The sequence below is a fragment of the Nannobrachium achirus genome (genome assembly GCF_963921795.1).
Source record: "Nannobrachium achirus genome assembly, chromosome: 15".
NCBI classification, from domain to species: Eukaryota; Metazoa; Chordata; class Actinopteri; order Myctophiformes; family Myctophidae; genus Nannobrachium; species Nannobrachium achirus.
This window is the reverse complement of record NC_137822.1, coordinates 62,259,781-62,285,686: the sequence shown is the minus strand read 5'-3', so window position 1 is coordinate 62,285,686 and position 25,906 is coordinate 62,259,781. Positions and strand designations below refer to the sequence as shown.

At 41.2% G+C, this 25,906-nt stretch overlaps 1 protein-coding gene across 1 annotated transcript in view; it reads left to right on the top strand.

The window, feature by feature from the left end:
* LOC308298796 (protein CutA homolog) overlaps positions 1 to 24,916 on the top strand; it is a 29,634-nt gene extending 4,718 nt beyond the window's left edge. Inside the window, exons 3-6 of the mRNA XM_080742472.1 lie at positions 15,473 to 15,532; positions 22,059 to 22,104; positions 22,990 to 23,039; positions 24,752 to 24,916. Coding sequence (XP_080598598.1) covers positions 15,473 to 15,532; positions 22,059 to 22,104; positions 22,990 to 23,039; positions 24,752 to 24,854 — 259 coding nt within the window. The 3' untranslated portion in view covers positions 24,855 to 24,916. The remainder of the gene's footprint in view (positions 1 to 15,472; positions 15,533 to 22,058; positions 22,105 to 22,989; positions 23,040 to 24,751) is intronic.
* Positions 24,917 to 25,906: the final 990 nt, after the last annotated feature.

The following is a 25,906-nucleotide window of genomic DNA, read 5'->3' as shown; positions in this document are numbered from 1 at the left end:
ATACTGATCTCTTGTCTCATCAGTTGTGGTTGGAAGTAGGGTTGGGGACGGTAACCGCCCTACCGCCATACCGCGGTATACACCGCGGTGTCAGGGTCCTTACCGCGGTCAAAAAAATAAAATAAAGAGGCAATATTTTATTGAGAACGAGCGAGTTTTAAAACGAGGGAGAAGCAAGGACCGCATGCTCTCCATGCCGCTCTGCTCTGGGCCGCGTACCACATGTTTGGAAGCTTAATGGGCCATCAGTTTCCTTTTCATCGAAAATGAAACTAACGCTAGACCCTAGGTTTTGCCGTCACAGGGAGACAGAGAAATCCCCACTGGACACTGATTGGAGCAGCAGTCTCGTAGCAGGCAGCAGCGTTAAACTTTCTCCATTATCCACACGACACAAGTATGTTTATACATACCTTGTGGCCAGATTCTTTTTTATTCATACGGACAGAGCGCGAGCAGCGAGGACTAAAACCGAAAATGAAACCAGCTTTTTTCTTTTTCCAACACGTCGCTGACTCCGTCGGCGATTTTACAACCTTTTGTGTCAAGTCTTGTAACTAAAACCTGTCACTCAATCAATGTGTTTTGAGACGTGAGTTTACAGAATCAATGTACACTATCTACCCGGGCCGTCTCTCATCTGGTTGTTCACACACAGCGTACTGTGTCTGAAAAGCCCCAGAAGCCTACGTTACTTTAGTAACCCGACAGTCCACAGACAGATCTACAAGCTCAGAACGTGTCGCGGATGCGACGTGTTGTGAGCTTGTAGATCTGCTCCTTTCAAAGCCAGACCCGCTACCCGCTGTGCTGTACGGGGATGTATAACTCGGGCTGTGGAGCGGCAACTTCTGGGCAGATGATTGGAATATTTTGGCTTATCCCCGAACCTTAATTAATAGATACGGGGGTGCGGTGATTACCGCAATACCGGCGGTAAATGGGAAGACGGTCACCGCGATAACAAAATGTCGATACCGCCCCACCCCTAGTTGGAAGATAGTAGTAGCTTAATAAACAGGTAACAGCCCAGTAAAATTGTTATGCTGCCATGGTCAACCCTGTGTTAATTCACAAGGTGAACAAGTATTATATGTTGATGACAAAGACAGTGCGTAAGTATAATAACCAAAATATGGACAAGTCTTGCCACAGACACGTCGATGACCCCTGCCGACGTAGATCGGCTATTTGAAGATTTTTAAACGTTTTCCAAAATATAAAAAAGTCGTGTACGCATGCCCCACAGTTTAGCACGGTAAACGCGATAAAACAATAGATCGAAGCTAATGAAAACATTTTGACACTCACTTTTTCTTTTCTCTAATTACAATCTAAAATATGAACCCTTGTTGTAAAAATGGGGCATTTACTAAATGGTAAATTACAGTAGATAGTGTCTACTATCTACATGAGAAACTTCACATTTGTATTTACAATTTAGGCATTTAGCAGCCGCTTTTAATCCAAAGTGACTTACAATAAGCAGGTAATGCATCAATTTATTACTCGGCTTGTTGAATGCTTGATTCTGATTGGTCGAGCACTGATATCAGCGGTGAATTATAGGCGTATAATGACCGCTCCGCTCTATAATTCACCGCTGCTCATCAACGGCTTAGAGCACCTGCTGCAGTCAAGCTGCGCTGTGTGAATCTTGTGCTGTAGCCAACATGTCAAACATGTAAACAAACACACAGCGACACAGCGATTTACAACTAAACGTTGCTCTCAAGAATGTTTTTGAAAATATTTAAAGCGAGACATAGACAACGTAGTATCAGAAAATGGATTCTATTTGATCAGTACTTCCTTGTTTTCCAAGGCGACCGTGTCGTGTTGGGGGAATGCCCAGCGCAACACTTGTGGAATACTTTCAGCCATCTGTAAACAAGGAAATACTTTGTTTTGTTTTTAGTTTTGAGTCAAATTATTAATTTTATTTAGTAGCCGGGTAATAAGCGGGATAATGAATAGCTCCTTGGTGATTGACAATACATAGCATCCCTTCAGCCTGATCAGGCTGTCGGTCTATTATGTATCGTCAATCACCGCTTAGCCATTCATCAATAAGCAAGATAATGTAAGATAATGTCAGTACATCAACAACAATATAACAAATGCATAGGAATATCAATCTAGAAAAAACAATAACATAGGTAGACCACGCACCTAATTAGTACAAAATGTTTCTAAAACCTAAAAATTATATCTAGCTTCATATATGGTCATTGAGGGAAGGGGAGTGTTACTTTAGTGCTATGGGTTTGGGTGGAGTCTGAAGAGGTGAGTCTTCAGTCCACGGCGGAACCTAGGGAGTGAGTCTGTAGTTCTAAGTGCGACAGGGAGTTTTTTTCCACAGTTTGGGTGCCAGGAGGGCAAATTGTCTATAGGATCGAGTGGATTTTTGTCCTGGGGCTTTTAGCGAGGGTTCTGTCAGCATCCCTGTGTTGGCTCATCTGAGTGAACGGGTGGGGTTCTAGGGGTTGATCAGGTTTTGGAGGTATGGAGGAGCCGTACCTTTGGCTGCTTTGAAGGTCAGCATCAGTGTTTTGTATTCAGTGCTGGCCGCAAGCGGGAGCCAGTGGAGGGAGCGGAGAAGGGGGGAGACGTGTGAGAATTTTGGCTGGTTGAAGACCAGTCGTGCCGTGGCATTTTGGATCAGTTGGAGAGGCTTAAGTGCACATGCTGGGAGGCCAGTAAGGACAGAGTTACAATAGTCAAGTTTTGATATGTATTGTGTTCTTGTATTGTTTTATTACTTGTTCTAGTATTGTTTTATTATATTGTAACTGATATGGATCTTCCTGGGTCTGAAATAAAGATTGAATTGAAAAGACACTGAGGGATCCCGTTTTGAAAGGTGTAACAGGTCTAAATGGGTGTTGTCTAGTCTACAGTATGTGGCCTATTTACACACCTTGAGAAGGGAACTCAGTTTTACGGCACTTTTCTGGTCAAAGCCAACTTGTGCAGTACCTAACAGCACCTAATGTAGAACAGTGTGTGTTTGACCACATAAAGTAGTCCCTGGCTAAACAGTACAATGGGTTTTAAGTAGGCTGTGAACTCTTGTAATATGCTGTAGATCAACATTTTCGGCAGATACCCGGTCCGATTCCAAGCCGCCCCCTAGGTTACTGTCGGTAAAGCCCCTTTTCCACTGACATGGCCCAACACCACACCACCCATACATCGCCCACTTGTGCCAGGTTTTCCACTACAAGGACCTGGGTAGAGTGGTGTGAAAGCGGTGCTAAACGTGGTACTAAAAATATCCAATACAGAGTAGGTCTGAGCTAGGCCAAACAGGGCCAAACACTTCATGATGACTGATCACTCACTGACTTTTCATTTAGACCACCAGGATATAGTTGTAATACATGATAATAGATTCTATTGTGTTATAACCACTATTATAATCGAATTAGTGACGGTCGCATGAGTTGATCGGGCTGATTTTTTCAGACCGAACCGAGACATGAGCAGATTGAGCACTGCATGTCTGACTGCTGTGACTCGATCGCTGCACAGTGCACACTCATCCTGCAAGTTTCAGCGTCCTCTGGAAGGTGGCCCGATCTGCAAGCTCACAACGTGGCGCGGCGACGCGGATGCGAGCTGCTGTGAGATTGTAGATCGGCCACTTTTGGCACACAACACTGTGATGAGGAAGGGTTAGCCATGGATGGCTTGACTCCGGGAGGTGAAAACGGGAGAAATTTACACACAGTCCGTGTCACTCCGTGTGTAACAAACAACTGGTTTGTTTTGTGGGCTAACGCTATTACAATGGATGTTAAGCGGCAGGGGAAAGTTAAGTGGGGAGGACGATATGGACCCAGAACGTCATAATCTATTCGCATTCATTGTCTGACCCGTTTCCATTCACAAATGTGCATTTAGTTTATTCGATAAAGCCTCAAAATCCAATCCAAATCCATCAAGTTTTTGCGGATAATGAAAGTTTATTCGAATTTTAAGTGTTTCCATAAAATAAAATAAAAACCGTATAACCCTTAATGCACATTAAGAGGCTTTATGGAAACGCCACTAATGTAATGCTAATGCACTTTGTAAAGTGCTTAGCTTAGGACGATGACATTATCTACTGTAATTTACCATTTAGTACGTAAATGCCCCATTTACAATTCAGTGGCATCTCAATGTGTCATTGGTCATAACGTGGTCTGGTAAAGCAGTGACCATTAGAGATGGGATTTATGGTTATTTGAAGTGAGCCGGATCTTTGGGATCCGTTCCTTTCAAAGAGCCGTTCAAAAGACTGGCTCATTTTAGTTACTAGTTGCTTTGTATATTTAGATTTTATAGTTACAAATCACTTCGACCCTATATACATTTTGGCCATTTGAAAATAGCCGATCTACAAGCTCACAATGCATCACAACGTCACACATTGTGAGCTTGTAGATATGCTATTTTCAAATTATTTTTCTACATTGTATTCATTTGAAAACCTTTCAAACAGGATATTCTGCATAATGAGTACTTTCTACTATTGTTACTTTGAGTACATTTTGAAACCAATACTTTTTTACTTTTACTCAAGTACATTTTAATACCAAACTTCTACTTGTGGCAGAATATTTCCACATTGCAGTATTGATACTTTTACTTAAGTAAAGAATTGTTGTACTTTTCCCACCACTGTTCATTTAGAAAGGAACGGCTCCCTACTGCGAACCGGATCCCATCGTTCATTTCAAAGAGCCGTTCAAAAGACTCGATTTGTTCGCGAACGTCCCATCTCTAGTGACCATGAAGTCACAACAAGTGTATCCACAGCGGTGGTTCCCAAACGTTTTAGCTTGAGACCCAAAAGAGAAATAGAAATAGTGAAAATAGTAGATCTACTTTCACACCGCGTTCTGAGCTTGTAGATCAGCTATTTCACTAATTTTAAAGGTTTTTAGCCTAATACTAACCCTTTTCTGATTTATAGAATTTCTTAGATTTTCTTTCATTAATTTGCAGGCATGCAAACGTGTAGCTTTTCGGCGAAAATCGCCGTTTTGAATCCAAATTGGTCATTTGTGTGAATCGTGCAGATTCGTTAAATTTTTTTTTAGGGGGGTGGGGGGGTGTCGTGTCGTCAGAGCAGCAGTGAGAAGAGGAGCGTTTATTTCTCATTCTCGGCGCCGTCCGTTTTGTCAGTACAATGGTGTTGAAGGTGGATGGGGGGAAGTGGGTCGTTTTATTTTTTAACAAATCAAGCGCTCCCTGAGTCCCTTCTCTTGCATGTGACGTCGTCGTCAGCTCAGCTGGCAGCGCTCAAAGTCAACACTGACTGCACTCACTCAGACTAGTGCGCTGCGAGCCACAGACAGAGGATAGCAGAGCGTTCAAAGCTCGCAAAGTTGCCGACTGTGGACTATTGGCTGTTTGATTCGCTTGCATCGCGGTCGTGCGCTATTCTACATCGATGCATGATGTGATATTATCGGTTATAGCCTTGTTGATTTTACGATGATTCGCTAGCTTAGCCACATGCTAACGCTATAGAGTCGCCGTGACGTCTTCCTACAGAAGGAGGCTGAAACATGTCACAAAGTGTCTGGTCTCTCAACTTAACTCATTTAGTGCCCCTGAAATTAACGGATTATAAAGTCCACGATGCCACCTTCAGGCTGGCATCACCGCCGTTATCTTATTTTGAAGGCCAGAAGTCCACCACGCAATCACTTCCGGTCTGACGTCATCGGATCGTGCGCCGGAACCGATCGTTCTCCACGTGGAGTTGTGTAATGGCCGACCGGAGCTTTTATCATTGTGTAACATAAGCGAGCATCTGCCTCCATCCTAGCTTCTAAAGTGTAGTTTTGAGATAATGGACATTAAAGATGAGATCCCCTGTCCACCTCAATGTTATGGATGGGACTATTTTGTGCTCGTGGAGCCGTGATGATGCGAAATCAGCGACGGATTTCGTCTCCGGACCCGCGGCCATTCTTCTCGGTAATGTACTCGCCGTTACAGTAATATATTACTTTTCCCGAGTATACTCGGGATTGGCACTCCAGGTACTCGAGTACTTTTCACGAGTCTTCTCGGGATTGGCACTAGATGAGTTAAGAACGGACTAACTGAGCTCGAGTTACAAGTGAAAAGGATCGACCTTTTCTTTGACGATGATGGTTAGCTAGATTGCAAGTCAGCCAGGAGAATCCACTAAATGAATCATCTGTGATTTACAACTGTTTCCAAAACACTGGGTCGGGACCCATGTGTGGGTCGTGGACACATTTTTATGGGTCCCTTCATTTTTGGTTTCCTACATTTCGTTTTTAATTATTTCAAAACATTTTCAAAAAAAACATTCCCTCCCCAAAAAAGCTAAACATTTCATGATTAAATAAAATACAAAATGATCTAAGAAATGATCTTAGAAAACAAATAGGCCTATTTAAGAAGTAGTTAAAATAGCCGATCTACAAGCTCACAGTGCACATTGTCACTGTCTATGCCTGTTTATTAAAGACAAGTCCCTAAATATTAGGATATTCCTATAACTACCGGTATATCTGTAGGCTATATTATTGTAGATTTAATTTTCTTTATTATATCTAGAACAATTGGTGGTAGGCAACAAGTCCAATTTTGCTGCATAATATGATATGTATGAGTAAGTCACTGTTTAACCGAGTTAGAAACGTGCAAATTCAGTAAAGAAAGGTCAAAAACTTCGCGCCACGCTCTGCACGGCGCACATTTTATCCCCATAAAAATGTGGCACCTTTTTCACCTTGGGGCTGTTTGCATGTCTGAATTTGTGAAATTCTAGTATCGACATTTGTTTTAATATTTGTTTCATTCAATAATTATTGAGCATTTTTGGGATGGAAGGTGTTTTGAAATAGTAATGATTCAAAACTAAATGTGGGACACAAAAAATAAAGGCATATTTTACTGTATACCAGCGACCCCTAAAAATGCATCTGCGACCCACAAATGGGTCCCGACCCACTGTTTGGGAAACAGAGTCACAGATGAGACTGATTACAAAGAGATAACGCTTAACCTCTTGAGCCCCATTGCCCCTCTCTACAGCATAGTAATCAGCTGCCATTGTATTTTCATCCTTACATTACTTATATTACAGTATTATTACACCTTATTGTTACTTGTTTTTATCATTTTTCACCCATACTTTAACATTACTAATATTACAGCACTACTCTCACTAAAACATCTGTAGAGTTTACATAGTTTGGAATATATTCATGACATTTTGCCTATCAATTGATGACACCTTGGTGAACAGTTTCTCTATTCACTATATATGTTTTCAGTGAGGTCTTGATGCTCATTCACTATTCAGAATGCAACATTTCCATAGGCGGAGGTCTTTTTCAATCATCTTTTCCTGGGTAAATGATCAGAGCAGGACAATTTGGTAAGAGAAATGCAATGTTTTACACTGCATTTGTGAATTGTCAAGGGTCAGCTGACATTTGGTGAGCCAAGTGTAGCCACAATCATTGTAGTTTTGCGTCCACAACTGTTCCAATTTGGGCATACATTTTAGGCGGATTTTTCCCCTGGATCCCCCTGGGGCTTAAGAGGTTAAGCACGTCAACCCTGACATATACCACCAGTAAGACTCCCTAATCGGGAGATAAGCGACCGTTGGTCGCTTATCTCCACAAATAGGCCAAAAGTTTGTTTTACCAATTATTACACTCTATGTGAACATTTACATCAACAAATCCCAAGTACAGGGCATCATCTGGGATACAATCCCTTTTATGCCCATATATGGAGATCCCTAACATAATCCCTTTCATGCCCATATATGGAGATCCCTAACAGAATCCCTTTTATGCCCATATATGGAGATCCCTAACAGCATCCCTTTTATGCCCATATATGGAGATCACTAACAGCTAACAGAATCCCTTTTATGCCCATATATGGAGATCCCTAACAGAATCCCTTTTATGCCCATATATGGAGATCCCTAACAGAATCCCTTTTATGCCCATATATGGAGATCCTAACAGAATCCCTTTTATGCCCAGTTGGTTGCTAGGGTAAAAAAACATGGTTGCTGTGGTAAACAGTTGGTTGCTAGGGTAAACAGTTGGTTGCTAGGGTAAAACCATGGTTGCTAAGGTGGTTGCTAACGTACACTAACAGACCAGCAACAACAGACTGTTGCCACAGCAACGTACACAAAGGTTTGTGTACACATGTGGTGTGATGTCATACTGAAGATATATGACATCACACCGTACACAAACAAAGGTGTGACGTGTGACGTGTGACGGACGGACGGACGGCCGGTGGAGGTTTTCATAGTAAACTGCTCCCTGACGGTCGCAATAACCAGTAAGACTCCCTAATCGGGAGATAAGCGACCGTTGGTCGCTTATCTCCACAAATAGGCCAAACGTTTGTTTTACCAATTATCAAGACATACGGGCAGTTGACAGTTTGCCATGGTTACTCATTGAAGTTGAATCTCCATAGGGATTTTGTTTCTGGAAATATGTCTGTGGGGTGCCACATTTGGAATAAAACACTTACATCACACATCTGGATATCCATACAGCCCATCTAGTTTGCCTGTGTCCATTTATGCCCATATATCTGATGACATTGGGACAATGATCTCCATATATGGGCATAAAACTTATGTTAATTAGTAAAGCCTGGGGATCTCCATATATGGGCATGAGGGGTACCCTAAAAGGGCATCATCTGGGAATAGCAAATATAGTTATCCTAGAAAGTGAAAATCTTACATCAAAGGCCATAACTACCTACCTACCACCATACTGCATTCCTCATTAAACTACCTACCAGTAAGATGCCTATAGGGAGAAAAGCAAAGGGCGAGGTTGCACCATTTCTTGGTCTTCTGGCCAGTGATGTATATCGGACCATTTAACCATATATGGAGACATCTGGTACCCAAAGATATTCACAGATATGGGCTTAATATTGATGACATAAGGGATCTCCATATATGGGCGTAAAAGGGATTTGGTTCCCCTGGCATCACAGGGATCTCCATATATGGGCATAAAATGGATTTGGTTACCCTGGCAACACAGGGATCTCCATATCTCCATATATGGGCATAAAAGGGATTTGGTTCCCCTGGCATCACAGGGATCTCCATATATGGGCATAAAAGGGATTTGGTTCCCCTGACATTACAGTGATGTCAGTGGCTGGTTCTACAGAGGGGATCTCCATTTATGGGCATAAAAGGGAATGTATGTATGATGATGTCAGATATCATAGACGTCATAGGACTTTCACATAACGAATAACTGAGTAAGCATGTAAACCCGTAAAATCTATATTTGGGCATGGCTGATTTATGACCTCATCATGATGACACGAGCAAACACAGCTGAATTGTATAAATGATCAGTGCAGAAACCAACAGAAGTATTTGACCAAGACTCTTCGATTTAAACATCAACAAAGATGTGACGTTTGTTGATGGTCACAAAGGTGTGACGGACGGACGGACGGACGGACAGACGGACGGCCGGTGGAGGTTTTCATAGTAAAGTGCTCCCTGACGGTCGCAATAACAATCAGGGAGGAGGGAGGGAGGGAGGTGCATCCAGGGACGTGCTGGGCCCCTGATTCAGCCCGGGAAAAAGAGTTGTAGAGGCCCTCATTGTGTGCTATAGAGAGAGATCTCTCTCTATAGCGCTGCTGCTACTCAAAGATTTGCCATTTCAGATCAAGACAAGTGACAAACCAGTGGGCCAATTACATGGGTTATATAAAGTAAAAATTCAACTGTTTGCACAAAAGTAGTGAAAACAGCAGATCTACAAGCACACAACGCCTCGCACCGCGAGGCGTTGTGTGCTTGTAGATCGGCTGTTTTCACTAGTTTAAATCATTTTTTAAATGATAAATACAAAACAAATGGTTTTGGACATACAAGGATTCCACCCAACAACAACGAAATATAGACCTAATTCATGTAATTGGCCCACTGGCTTGTCACTTGTCATGATCTGAAATGGCAAATCTTTGAGTAGCAGCAGCAGCGCTATAGAGAGAGATCTCTCTCTATAGCACGCAATGAGGGCCTCTACAACTCTTTTTCCCGGGCTGAATCAGGGGCCCAGCACGTCCCTGCCTGGGTGCATTGCTCTGGCAGCAGTATAAAAATAAACTCTATTGGGTCAACACCATCATGATGTTTCCATCTGCCTGACCTTCAGCAGAAATGATCTGATCTGACGGGAAACGTCCAGCCAGATGGAACCATCACAATAGCCTTGGATAAATAAAGTATATTTTTATATTGCTACCAGATAAGGGACGGGACGATAAGCGATATTATCGTTTATCGTGATAAAAAAAAAACACTCACGATAATCGTATCGTGGAGATTTAATTTATCGTGATATCGTCCTCCGTCATGCACTGGGTTAAAATTCAACTTTTATTTGCCGAGCTGCATTATCTGGTACCACTTAAACCCTCTATAATTGGTTCAAAGGTACTTATTAATATACGTACTTGATGCAGTCTTTTTTCCACTCTCTATCAAATGTCTTCGCCAAAAAATAGCCGACCTACAAGCTCATAACACAACGTGTTGTGGGCTTGTAACTATTTTTTGGCAAATGTTCTGCCCCAGGATAATGGATTTTGATTATCGTGATTATATTGTAAATCGCGATTTATTTTGTCACAATAATTGTGATATGAAATTTTCATATCGTCCCATCCCTACCACCAGAGTGGTGATGCACCTCCCCCCGCTAGCTGATGTGTTATGATTTGTTTTATGTTATATAGAGAACTTGTCTAACGGGATTCGGGATACACAGTCCCAAACCAGTTAGTCAGTAATCCATCTCCCCAGAGCTGTAGCGCATTGTAAAGAGGATAGGCGACCTTGTTTCTTGTTGTGTCATGCCAGCACGCCACACCTACCGTACTTACTTACACCACATGAGACCTTGAGTGTCCCAGTTCTGGGGTGAAAAATAAACCAATCTACAGGCACATTTTGTGGTGTAGGCCAGTGGTTCTCAACCTTTTCAGGCCGCGACCCTCAAAATAATCATATTTTAACTGGGGACCCGTTGAGGCATTACATTTTGTATAACACGGTTATTGTGAAAATAGCAGATCTACATGCTCACGCTGTGAGCATGTAGATCGTCTATTTTCACAGTTTCTGCTTCTAATAGGCCTATTTGACAATTTTGCCAATGTTTAATTTGTCATTTTAGAGGTATTACAAAGTCCTTAAATTGTCACTTTAGAAATGTGATATCCTCTATATACACTTAAAACGTTACGTTGGTTTGTTTACTTTTGAGTGAGAAAACAATGTTGCACATTAAGCTAATCATCTGGGGACCCCCCAAAATAATTCGGGGACCCCTCTGGGGGTCCCGACCCACATGTTGAGAACCACTGGTGGGCCAGAACTGAGCGGCCAGCGATAATGTCTGACCCCGGCAAATCATTTTGTAAAGAATATACGATAGCTGACAGTCCCTCCTATAAGCTGCTAACCTCGCGTCACCAGACTTACCAAAGATTATTATTATACTAAAAGTAGGGATGCTCCGATCACGTTTTTGGAGGCTGATTCCGATCACCGATTCATTTTTTCATGATCTGCTGATACCGATTTATTTTCAAAGGAAAATATTTAACCTCTGTAATAGATGATTATTGATTAATTACGTATTGAGATCAGTTATTATGTTAGTTAAACATATTTTTATTGTGCAGAATTATTAACTACGGTATTATGTAGTAATAAAATACAATGTCAAATACAAAACCTATAGCATGCCATACAGTTGAATTATTGCAAATGATAGAAACAGGAATTCAAAAATATTTAAACTAATATACCTAACAAAAGGATGCCTGCAGTTCAATTATTGCACATAACCAAAATGAATTAATAGTATTAGGCCTGCACAGTGGTGGAAAAAAAACTCTGTAGATATACTCTTTTACAAGTAGAGAGAGAGAGAGAGAGAGAGAGAGAGGGAGAGAGAGAGAGAGAGAGGGAGAGAGAGAGAGAGAGAGAGAGAAAGAGAGAAAGAAAGAAAGAAAGAAAGAAAGAGAGAGATGCATGGTGGGAAGATGTGGTGGGAACTGCAGCTGCTCCTTTTCACTACCTGTCATCTGATTCTGTACCAAGACATCAGAGACACACAGGGGCGTCACAAGGGGGGGGAAGTGGGACTGAGTTACTAGGGCCCAAAGTGGAGGGGCCTGGAACTATTTTATACTTTAACTATTGAAAAATAGCTATTTTTGTAAAGTTGTGAAAATGTGTGCAAATCTTTGAATATGTGTACTTTTTAAGCGAACATTTGTAACACAAATCTTGCTTCTGGGGGGGTCCCTGGAACTAAATATTTGGAGATGGGGTCCGTGCTCCATGGCCAGATACATATCATTTTGGGGGTCCTTCACATGAATAAGTTTGAGCACAGCCGACTGACATACAGTAGAACCACTGACATAAAAAAAAACGTAGAAGGATTTGAAATATTCAAAGACTTGAACACCCATTTAGGCCTAGTATTATTGAATGCTTTAACCAGTGAAAAATAGCAGATATACAAGCTCACAGCGCGGCACTCGCTGCGAGCTTGTAGATCTGCTATTTTTGAAAAAGTCGTGAAAATGTGTGCAAATCTTTGAATATATGTATTTTCAAAGCGAACGTTTGTAACTAAAATTTTGCCTCTGGGTGGTCCCTGGAACTAAATATTTTGAGATGGGGGTCCGTGGCTAAATAAATATCATTTTGGGGGTCCTTCACATGAAAAGGTTTGAGCACCACTGACATAGCAGTCTCTCAAGAACAGACTAACTGAGCTCCAGTTAAATGAAAAGGACCTTTTCTTTGACGATGGCTGGCCAGATTGTTGACATACAAACATCGGTTTTTCAAAAAATCTTAGAAGGATTCAAAAGACACTTATGTAATCGGGTCAAAAATCAAATTTTCACGATTTTTCAAAAATAGCAGATCTACAAGCTCGCAGCGCTGCACTCGGTGCCGCGCTGTGAGCTTGTATATCTGCTATTTTTCAATAGTTAAAGCATAAAATATTGCGTCATAATGTGTTCAGGCCTAAATGGGTTAAAGCACACAATGCGAGTGAATCCTTGTACCCAAAGGCCCAGAATTTGGTGCGACACTCCTGGAGACCCAAACGTACTTCTCACAGATCACAGACATCCAAAGAGAGTTTGAAAACATGACTAATGACACGAACAGAAAAAAAAAAAAGAAATACCTCCCATATCTGCAACCTTGCTGCACGCAGCAAGGTTTGTGAGCTGTTGTGACAGGGGAAGGATGTGGAATTATAACCACCATTAAAAGTCTACCCATCATGCGTGTATTCCTGCGCAGCTGTGTTGATATTGGCACACAGGACCACTGTAAATACAAACAGAGCGGGTGACTTTGAATATATTTGAAGGAATGGATGCTATTCATTTAGTCCTATACCAAGTTATCCTTACATAGGGGTGGGCGATATGGTGATAATTATCGTTGAGACGATACAATGTCGCCACGATATGCCTTTTCAGAGGTAGCGTATATATCGTGATACAATTGATGGAGCCTTGTAAGAAATCCTGTTTAATCGTTAATACAGAGTTTCATTGCAGAATTCAATTTAAACCTGCATTTTGGTCTAAATCAGTAGTTCTAAAACTGTAAAATGTCAAGGTCTCCACTTAACTCTGACAGTATACAAATGAAACCAAATGGACCCGTAAGGGTCCATTTGGTTTCATTTGTATACTGTCGGAGTTACATACTTGTAAAGTTCAATTTAAACCTCCCAAAAGGAACCCAGAGAGTCTTGTTTTTGTCAAGTAACTTGAAAAATAACCATAAAAAACAACGTGAAAAATAATCGTGATAAAATCGTCTATCGTGATACAGCTTGGAAAAATATTGTGATATTGTATTTTTCCATATCGCCCACCCCTATCCTTACATGTCATTCAGATATACCGGTGTTATTCATCATATCTCTGCTCTCAGGCCGAAACCTCCTAACTCCAAAATGTTCATTTTCGGGAAAATGAGCTCAAGTGGAGTTAAGAGGTTTTGCCTGAGGGGCTTTTTACTACTTTTCATTGGTTCAATATTATTTTAACCAACACACAGACGTAAAGGGTGTTCAATAGCACATATTTATGAAAAAAAGAGAGGGCCAATCGGGTGGAGTTTGCTGGTTTGGAAGAAAGTGTGGAGTTAGGAGGTTTTGTCCCAAGCACGTTTTACTACTTTCCATTGGTTCAATATTATTTTAACCAACACACAGCTGTATTGAACACCCTGTTCAATAGCCCTGATTTATGCCAACAAATCAAAAACCTCAAAAAATGGAGTTAAGAGGTTTTGGCCAGACAGTGACGATATGTATTATAACAGAACCTTTATACGTTTTCAACTATTTGATTGTAAAGTTGCAATGGGACAGCTCTAATTACATCTGTTTCTTTAAATTCAATTTTACTGTACATACATTCCTTAGTTGTGTTTGTTTTGATTTGCTTTGACAGAGAGATAAAGAAAGCGAAGACAGTCTTTGAATGTTGCCAGATATGTAAATCTCATTTCTTCATAGAAAGCTGGCACCAAAGCACTTCTTTTAGTTCATTTCATTTCTTCTGCACTGCTCTGCGATACTGTCACGGCATTTCAATTCGCTGTGACAGCTTCATACCAATTATTACTGGTTATTTATCAATCTAAACTAGTAGTTCTCATGTCCAGGACCCCCTCATTTTGGGGGTCCTTGGCACTAAAAAGTTGGAGAACTAATGATTGAGATTGAGAAGATATCTGTCTATCTATCGGCCTCACATCTTAATGGTTGAAAGAGTTTTTTTTGTTTTGTTGTTAGATTAGATCAGTGGCGTAAAGTAACTTAAATACACTTTTGAAGTATTTGTACTTTATTTGAGTATTTCCAATTTCCAATACTTTCTACTCCACTACATCTCGGATCCAAATGTTGTACTTTTACTCCACTACAATTATTTGAAAACTTTAGTTACTAGTTAACTTTGCAGGTATAAATTATAATATATTATAAAACATACATAAACCACTTTAGCCCTATTTCTTACCGTGACTATTTGAAAATAGCCGATCTACAAGCTCACAACGTGTCGCGATGCGACACGTTGTGAGCTTGTAGATCTGCTATTTTCAAACATTTTGTACCTTTACTTTTGGTACTTTAAGCACATTTTGATGCCAGCACTTTCATACTTTTACTCAAGTACATTTTGAATTCCGGACTTTTACTTGTAACGGAATACATCTACATTGCAATATTGATACTTTTACTTCACCACTGGATTAGATTGTCAATTGAATGTCTTATGTCTAACCCTCTTTCTTGCTCATTCCCTCCCTCCCGTCCCCCTCTCCGTGTCACTGCATCTCTCTACACAGGGTGATCATGGAGAGGAAGATGGCAGCCAGCATTAACATTCTCCCCAAGACCTCCACCATGTAAGTGAACCTGACCAACAGTTTGATCTTGAGTAGGGATGGGACGATAATCATTCTTATCGTTTATCGTGATCAAAAACACTCACAATAATCATATCCATATCCATATCGTGGAGATCGTAAAATTATCCTCCGTCATGAACCGGGATCAATTCACCTAGGGCCATGTTTACACGGCGACGTTGCAACGACAATTCCGCAAAATGAAAAGTCAGATATGCCTTCCGTTCAGACGACAACTGCATTTTGGGGGGTTGAAAATGGAACAAAGCAAGATCGGGTTTTTGGGTGGAAAAGTTGACAACGGTCTCCCCTCGCGTCACCGTGTAAACAACAGAAACGCAAGAGTACTTTTACTTTTGTTACTTTTAGTACATTTTGATACCGATACGTTTGTGCTTTTACTCAATTAAATGTTGAATACCGGACTTCAGCTACTTGTAACAGAGTGCATCTACATTGCAGTATTGATACTTTTACTTAAAGAGGTGGTGCCATGATCCCCCCCCCCCCCCCCCCCTCTAAAACATGATTATCAGGTATTATGATTATACTAGGAGGAAGATTTTTTCCAAAAAGGTATACAGAAAGAGTTAAAATTGGGTTTTTATGTGGCCACACCCCCAGTTCATTAAGTATGCATGGATGTCATGGTGGGTGGTGACCCAGCTGAAGTTAGCCACACCCCACAGTGTTGGGTGAATGGTAATTAGGGGAGGAGTTGATTCTGTGATGTAAAAGTATCTGTGTTTTTTAACTGACACTTTTGACCACAAGGTGGCAGCCTCCAAGAGAAAACAAACAAATACCAAGAGAATACATAATTGCTCATAAAAACCACACCAGGGGGTCCAATGATGTACTTTCAACCTCCTAGACACATGAAAAACAGAAATAGTACAAAACTATGGCACCACCTCTTTACGTAAAGAATGTAGTGTAAGTATTTTTTACACCACTGCAAGTGGGGCACCAGAGAGTTGTGAGTGTGAGCGTGACCCTGCCCACGTCAAGTACGTGCTAGCCTGGCAGGGCGCCAGAACCGCTGTCCGTCTGTCTTGTCAGTGCCCCACTCCATCTGACCACATCCTGAATCATCCAAAATGCATGGAAGTCCAAGTGAAGCTGAGACACACCGGTCAGATCCAATTACACTCTGTCCATAAAGCCCTTCACACTGACCACACTCCATTGGTGGAAGAAGCGCTCAGAATTTAATTTGGCCGTGAGTAAGAGTCGCAATACCTCAGTGTGACTGTGAACATTGTCACAAGTGCTGTTAAAGTCCCAACATTCGAAATGTTACTCAAGTCGAAGTACAAAATTATTAATTACCATCAAAATATACTTAAAGGAGGACTTTTCAACCTGTCTTCATATAATAGGTCCTCACTAATGTTCATGATAAAATAGCAGAAAAGAAAATCTCAGTCTGGGTCTCATAGGAGAGTTGTGGGGGGGTCAAATCAGTCCACCAGTGACATCATCGTTTGACTGATTTTTTTTAAACAATATTTTTGAAAAAAATATTTAGATTTTTATTATCGTGAGAACAATGGCTTCCATTATAACATTGCAGCTTTTCAGGAATATAAAACCTGCAGTTTCTATTAGCTTGGATTCCCCATTGATGATGTCACTGGTGGATCGATTTCTGATCCGCCCACAACTCTCCTATGATTTTTTTTTTTTTACAAAAATGTGCAATATTAGTGAGGACCTATTATATATATGAAGACAGATTGAAAAGTGGTGAAGTCCTCCTTTAAAGTAGCAAAAGTCAATGTACTCAAGCAGAATTGCCATTTCAGAATCATATCATGTGCTGTTCAAAAATAGCTGGGCTACAAATATATGCTTGTTCACACTCCACATTTTTGAGCGGTGGTCACACCGTCTCCTATACGTGGCCGTGTGTGTATGCGTCCGGCCGTCCGGCCGTGTATGTAGCCTCAAGCCTGCAGTACCTTTTCTGACCACACATGTTAAGGGAGGGGCGCTGTTGTTCTCACACACACACACACACACACACACACACACACACACACACACACACACACACACACACACAGGGGAGAAGGGTGGGTCAGCATGTGTGGTCAAGTATTATTATTATTATTAACAAACTGAATGTTTTAGGGTCAAATAAATTAGAGTGTGTGAAGAAACTACAGCATTGTAAAGCACACTAACCCCGCTGCACCCACCCAGTAGTGCTGTTGCATAGCCTCCACGACCACCGCTCAGTTCACACGGGTGTGATTTTTTCTTCTTTTTTTAATCCCCAATGTATTAGTTCTGTGTTATGTCCTCCCCACACACATTAGTTTTGTCACTGCTGTCGTATCCTATTCTGACTCACCTGCCAGGGAGTGAGGAGTCCGCTTGATAGCGATCTGGAGCCGCATTTCGACAAACCCCACCCTGCCAGCGTGTGATTGGCTGAAGTCCCTTTGAGCCGCATTCGGACGCGGAAGCAGTCCCCTGGTCAAGATTGACTATAACTGTCCATAACAGGCACGCAGGCTCCTCGCGTTGTGAGGCGTTGTGAGCATGTAGATCAGCTATTTTCACAATTTCTGCCTCTAATATTTGACAATTTGGCCAATGTTTAATTTCTCATTTTAGAAAAAGTCCTTAAATTGTAATTTTAAAAAGCAAAGCATAAACCCTCTCACTTAAACTGTATGTTGGTTTGTTTACTGTAAAGAGAGAACAGCTAATCATCAGGGGACCCCCCCAAAATAATCATAATCGTAAATCTCAATTATTTTACATAATCACAATTATTTTGTCATAATCGTCATAATCGTTTACATGATGAAAAATGTTCATATTTTCAGACATTTTCAAAAATAGTGGAAATAGCGGATCTACAAGCAAAAATAATTTGGGGACCCCTTTGGGGGTCCGCCCCACAGGTTGAGAACCACTGCACTAGTGTTACATGGACCACAAGTTGAGAAACGGTTCACTCAATGACCTGGTGACCTAAGTTGCTATTGGGAACTAGGAGGGCAAGAACTTCAACAGAAAAGTGTTTTAGAATCTCAAGAAGGGGAAGTGGATTGCCTTAGTTATCATTATTGGGAAATGTGTCCATGTATTAGGGTGTGTCTGCTCACAAAACTGTTGTATATCAGGCTGGATTAAGAAATTATTATTATTATTTGTTTTAAATCACTCAAAAGGCTCTGATCACTAGCATACTATTACCGCTTTGCGTGATTTTAGGGCAAAATCTGTAGGAGCAGTGTCCAAAAATGTGTTAGAAAAAATCGGCCTGATGGTGGCGCTAAATGGGACAGTTCCATGTTGATGACAGGACTCTAGACATACTGTGTACCGCTTTGCGTGATTTTAGGTTAAAATCTGTAGGAGCAGTGTCCAAAAATGTGTTTTGCAAGAATAGACCTCATGGTGGCGCTAGAATAGGGCCATGTGAGAAATGAGGGGTGGGTTGTGGTTTGGCAGCCAAGGAGTGTGTGTGCAAAGTTTGGCATGGATAGGGGCAACGGTGGCGGAGATATGAGTAGGGGCAACGGTGGCGGAGATATGAGTAGGGGAAAACTGTAACGTGACGTGACGTGACCTGACTAGGGATGGCCAAATGGAGATTTTTTCTTAACCAATAACCGAAAGGCCTTATCAGTTAATTAACCGTTAACCGTTAAGGAAATGTCTTCAAAAATGCGTTAAGGAAATGTGTTCAAAAATGCGCTATTTTAGCGATTTAAAAAAGGAAAATACACCCGTTTTTCCCCTTAACTCATTGACTGCCAAGGCACGAGTTTCACGAGTTATTACAGTAGTCCCAGGCTGCCACAGCCCGAGTTTCCCGAGTTGGAAGCCATTTTGAAAAAAAAAAAAAAAAAAATTCAAATTTTTTTTTATAAAAAAATTTCAAAAAATGCCTCAAATGTATTAGGCATGATCGCAATTGCGAAATTGCATGTTTAGCCCCATAACAAACACATCTTTCAAAATGTCAAAAATGGCTGTTTTGTCTGACTTTGAAGGCTTGTATCTCATGAATGCCTGAACGGATTTCCAAGCGGATTTTTTTGTTTGAAAGCTGTTAAAAAGTACTACACATATGGTGCATGATCTAGGCATGGGCGTGCACGATCCGTGCACTAAAAATGTATCCGTGCACTAGAAATTTAGGAAGGTGGCAGTGTTTGTTTTGTCTGACTTTGAAGGCTTCTATCTCATGAATGCCTGAACGGATTTCCAAGCGGATATTTTTGTTTGAAAGCTGTTAAAAAGTACTACACATATGGTGCATATATGGTGCATGGGCGTGCACGATCCGTGCACTAAAAATTGATCAGTGCACTACAAATTTAGGAATGTGGCATCCTGGTACTTGGCAGCCATCTTGAAAAGGGCATTCAATGAGTTAATAAAGTGCCATATTTACACATTACAAACAATAAAACTAGGAGAAACAAGAATACAAATGTTTTCTAAAAGAAATGTGTTTTTGCAAAGAAACGGTGGCATTGAAATGATCAGTCTGTAATGTGATGCGCCAGGCACGTGCGCACATACAGCAAACGGGGCTGGAGCCCTTAACTTTTATCAACAGAATTGTCAAAAGGCCATTCAGCCCATGCCTCTCTAACATTCTGTGCACTCCCTGGCTATCGCCTAACTAAACAGCCGCAGCGAGATGCTCGTATGTAGAACAATAACTTTCAATCGTATAACTTTTGGAATGGTTGAATCGGCTAAACGTGATGTCCATTTAATTAATTTTCTTCTCTCTCGCCCGTGTTTTGTGTGTGCTGATGCAGCGATCATTGAATGTGCGACTCTGAGCTCAGCTTTGTTATTTTCGCATATCCTACTCTGTAACCAAGACGACTTTAGCGTTCCTCACGTCATCAACATGTAACATTAGAAAGTTGTGTTTTAAGCTCTTCTTAAACGGGATTCAATGTGACGGAGTCTGTTTTATAAAATCCAATCGACGACGGAGCATTTGTTGAATAAGTCAGCGTGTACGACTCGCGTTGCAGACTCGCAGTTGCGTGAATGCTGGATGTGTTACACAGACAATGGTGTCCCAGAAATGTGTGACCACAGTGCTATAGTTGCATGGTTGATGACTTGATGTTGCGTAGATATTGGTGTACGGGGCTTTTGGTGTGACACATGGGTTGATTTCCTTTTTCTTTTCTTTTTTATCGGTCAAAATTGACCGTTAGTGCTTACCGGTAACCAATTTCTTATCGGTTTAACGGTAACAGTTAACCGTTGGCCATCCCTAGACCTGACCTGACCTGACCTGACCTGACCTGACGTGACGTGACATGACAGACAGCCTGTGGAGGTTTTGATAGTAACTGCAACCTGACGGTCGCAATAAGCTGATTATAATGCATTATAGACATGGGATGCATAGCAAGTGTTAGGGTTAAACTAAAGTGATATTGATACATTCCAAATATCATCAAAGTATCCTGCAGCACCCAGCTGGACTTGCATCATGGCACCCTGGGGTGCCACGACACCCACTTTGAGGAACCCTGGTTTGTAGGCTATACATGATTTGGGGTTTAGCACTCCTCTGAGATTTCCCATGGTTGAAGAGCAATCTCTCTTTCTAACACTCTGAACTAACAGAGTAATGACTAACTGACTGACACACACACACACACACACACACACACACACACACACACACACACACACACACACACACACACGTCCTTCTCCTTTATTTTCTATGCTCTACTTCAGTACTCGTTTCCTGGGAAACGACAATTGAGGAGATCTGGCCGCATATAAATGCTTTCATTGGTCAGTGTTGCCATGCCTGCTTCTTATAAGCGATTTTGGTCTTTTTTTTCCCTGTAAACTAGTTTTACTTGCAAATATTGGTATTTGGTTTTTTTGGGGCTCTTTCTAAAGTGCAGTTGCTTATTTTGGTCTGGTTTCTGTTTCCTAATGTATGATTCTCAAACATTTCCATGCCAAGGACCCCCAAATAAATATGTATTTGTCCGTGGACCCCCATCTTAAAGTATTTTGTGCCAGGGAGGGATCCCCGTACCAGATTTGTGTAGTATATATTAAAAAAAATCTAAAAGAATCTAAAACTAAACTAAAACATTTTCAAGATTTGTTTTGAAGGATTTCACACAAAACTAAAGGTTATGAGCCAGTCAGGAGTAATTTACGCAAGCGGACCTGTGTACATCGCATCGGGGTCTTTATCACCCTAAAGCGGTTTATTTCTCAGCAATAGGGATGGGACGATACGCGATATTATCGTTTTTTCGTGATAAAAAAACTCACAATAATCGTATCGTGGAGATTTAATTTGAAATGAATGCATTGAAATGAATAGCTGGGGGCGGGGCTATCTGGTCTCTATTATATATATACTCTATGGTCACGATACTTCTGCCACAACTTCCACCACAACGCACAGCGCAGGGCTTTCCCAGTGTGGGCGTGTAATAGATGTGAATAATGCAGTTTCTCTAATACATCATGGTCTTTCTCTTCTTCTTAGGTATTATTGGAAAGGGGAAGTCCAAGATGCAACAGAAATCCTAATGGTAAGCACACTGAAGCCCTCAAATGTGTTCAAACAGCATTCATAGCACAGTATATAGAGTGGATTGACCTTCAGAGCAAATTGAGCAGTGGTGTAAAGTAACTAAGTACGTTCACTCAAGTACTGTACTTACCGTATTTTCCGGACTATAAGGCGCACTTAAAAGCCTTTAATTTTCTAAAAAAAACTACAGTGAGCCTTATAGTCCAGTGCGCCTTATATATGGATCATTCATTGACATTGACATTCCCTTTAGCACAGCTCCATCTGTTGGATGCATAACGCAACGGTAGCGTTTATTATGTGCGCCTTATAGTCCGGTGCGCCTTATATATGAAAACAGTTCGAAAATAGACCATTCATTGACAGTGCGCCTTATAGTCCGGTGCGCCTTATAGTCCGGAAAATACTGTAAGTACAATCTTGGAGTATTTCCCGTTTCTGTACCTTTACTTCTACTCCACTACATCTCAACTATTGCAATTTTACTCCACTACAATTATTTGAAAACTTCAGCTACTACTGGTATTGTAGATTTAGATTATCATTACAAAACATACAAACCACTTCAGCCCTATACATTTAGGCCATTTGAAAATAGCCAATCTACGACCTCACAATGTGCCGTGATGCAACGCATTGTGAGCTCGTAGGTCTGCTATTTCCAATGGATTTTCATACATTTTATACATTTGAAAACGTGAAATGGGACATTCTGCATAATGAGTTTCTACTTTTGGTACATTTTGATACTACTTTTGCACTTTTAGTACGGGCTTTTACTTGTAACAGAGTATTTCTACGTTGCAGCGTTGACTCTTTTACTTAGGTAAAACATGTGAGTACTTTTTCCACCACTGAAGTTGAGATGTCATTCCTTTTCTAGCTGGTGAAGACCAAGACCTCTAGGATCCAGAAAATCATGGACTATGTGAGGTGGGTTTATATCATACCATAGAGCATACATGGGCAACTGGCGGCCCGGGGGCCACATGGGGCCCCCACCTTCACTTAATGCGGCCCGCAGGTTGATACCGGAATACTGATATATTACTGATTTCAGCTGTTACAATTCCAAACATGACCTGCTTTAATTCCGTCAGTCAATATTAGTAGCTTAATGACTAGTATAGTATAATTAAAATGTATTTTTTAATGTCCAATGTATTTGTATTTAAGTTCATAAAGTTAACATACCGGTAAGTATAACTAAAAGCATTTGAAATTAGATTAAAAAAAGGATTTCAGGATTCCAATTAAAAAAATATATACATATATATCAGGATTCCAATTCAAAAGAAGCAACAATAGCAGATCTACAAGCTCAAAACGCAATCGCAGCGCGATGCGTTTTGAGCTTGTAGATCTGCTATTTTTGCTTCTTTTGTATGAGATACTAGAATGACAAAGTAGGACGTAGCAATATGTGGCCCTCTGGAGTGAAGGTGGAAATATAGTGGCCCTCGCCATCATCAAAGTTGCCCACCCCTGCCACACAGTCATAATACAGTGTCTAGAGAGTGGACGGCCCCGCCCCCACATATTCATTTCAGTGAAAGTTGCTCACCAGCGCATGAAGCACCCAGGAAGAACACAGCTACTCTACTTCCACATATCCCTTGATTTGAGCCTTTGGTGCTCAACTGTGGAAGACTTTAGCACAGAGCAGGTCGCACTACGGTTTCAAACGGTAGACGCACGCATGCAGTGTCGTGTCCTCAGAGACCAACTGTGGTAGTTTGCGGTACAGCCGACATGCATGGGAATTGGTAAAAGAAGCATTGGGGAGAAGATGCTGAAAAACACACACACACACACGACAAGGCACGGTGAAACTAAACTTGAAACAAACTAGACAATTATTTTTATTCTTGTTTTGAAAGGTTTTGTTAGACAGCTTTCTTCCATAATGGCCAAAATAGGGACACCAAGTTGAATAGGTTGACGTGAATTGGAATGATAATAGTTACTTTGTAGATTTTGATCATTATTACAAAAACGCTAACCACTTCACCCTTATATTTCGGCCATCTGCAAGCTCACAATGTGTTGCGATGCGACGCATTGTGAGCTTGTAGACTGGCTATTTTCAAAAGCATTTTTATAAATTTTGAACTTGTGAAATGGGACATACCACACTATGAGTACCTTTGGTACTTTAAGTATATTTTGACGCCAATACTTTGGTACTTTTTGAATACAGGACTTCTACTTGTAACAGAGTAATGTCTAAATTTCAGAATTGATACTTTTACTCGAGTAAAACATGTGAGTAAAAGAGCCAGACAGACCCATTAAGGAGAGGAACGCATCATTACACGTTATTTTATGCTTTAACTATTAAAACATATCAGATATACAAGCACACAGCGCGGCACCGAGTGCCACGCTGCGAGCTTGTAGATCTGCTATTTTTGAAAAACATATGTTTCTATGTCAGTGGTGTTCAAACCTTTTCATGTCAAGGACCGCCAAAATGTTATGTATTTGGCCACGGACCCCCATCTCAAAATATCTAGTTCCAGGGAGCCCCAGAAGCAAAATTTAAGTTTCAAATGTTTGCAAAAATGTTCACAGCTTTTCAAAAACTAGCAGATCTACAAGCTCTTCCATCACATGAGTCAACAAAAAATGTCTGTTTCTTCCAGGTCTGTCCACCCCTATGAGAACCCGGAGCTCCTCAGCTTCCTGGTTCAGGAAGGCAGTGTGGCGTACATGAAGTGGATGGACGAAGCCATTCCAGATGACTGACTGACACGGGAGAGTGTTTTTTGCAGGTCTTTCAGTCCGAGTGTATCAAAAAGGCAACTGGGTTAAGGCAGCGGAAGCTCGTGATTGGCTGCGCGGAGGTGCCGAAAGCAGAGGCGTCTTATTGGGTATGGCAAGGTATGTCAGCTGCCTTACCTTGGCGACAGGGGGAAAAAAAATGACTTCTTAAAACAAATTCATCATGCCTGTTGCTAAGGTAAGGCAACATGACTGGTGTCTTGCACACGCGTGACACCAGTCATGTTGCCGTACCTTAGCTTTTGCTGAACTGACGCCACTGGCCGAAAGTTGGGGGGACCTAACCTTATCCCTCCCTAACCTCAGTAAAACTATTTTCAAAAGCGTTTTTATACATTTTGAACTTGTGAAAAGGGACATACTGCACAATGAGTACTTTTTAAGTATATTTTGACCCCGATACTTTTGTACTTTTACTCAAGTACACTTTGAATACAGGACTTCTACTTGTAACAAAGTAACGTCTACATTTCAGAATTAATACTTTTACTCGAGTAAAACACGTGAGTAAAAGAGCCATACAGAGACGATACCCAACAGTGACGCAGAACCATGTTAACCCATTAAATACGGGAACGCATTATTACACGTTATTTTATGCTTTAACTATTAAAACATAGCAGATATACAAGAGTAACGTCTACAACGTGTGAAATGCTAACCTGCCGACGCTGGTTAATGCTAACCCGGTGAATGTTAAAACCGGTCGGACCAACGGTGCTTAACCCAGTTGCTTTTTTGATACACTCGGACTGAAAGAACTGCAAAAAAACACTCTCCTGACTGACACATCACTGGACCAGTCGTGGTACATCAACACAGATTGTTATGAGTCTGTGTGTATACAGGTATAAGGGCTTGAAAAGGCCTTCTGTTGGACATTAGGCCAGGGGTCTTCAACGTTTTCAGGCCAAGGACCCCTCAGTTGAGAGGGAGATTCCATAGTTTCATCGTTTGACAGCACAATCATCAGTGTATTTTGGATTCATGTCAATTTGTGTTTTCAGATATTTAAC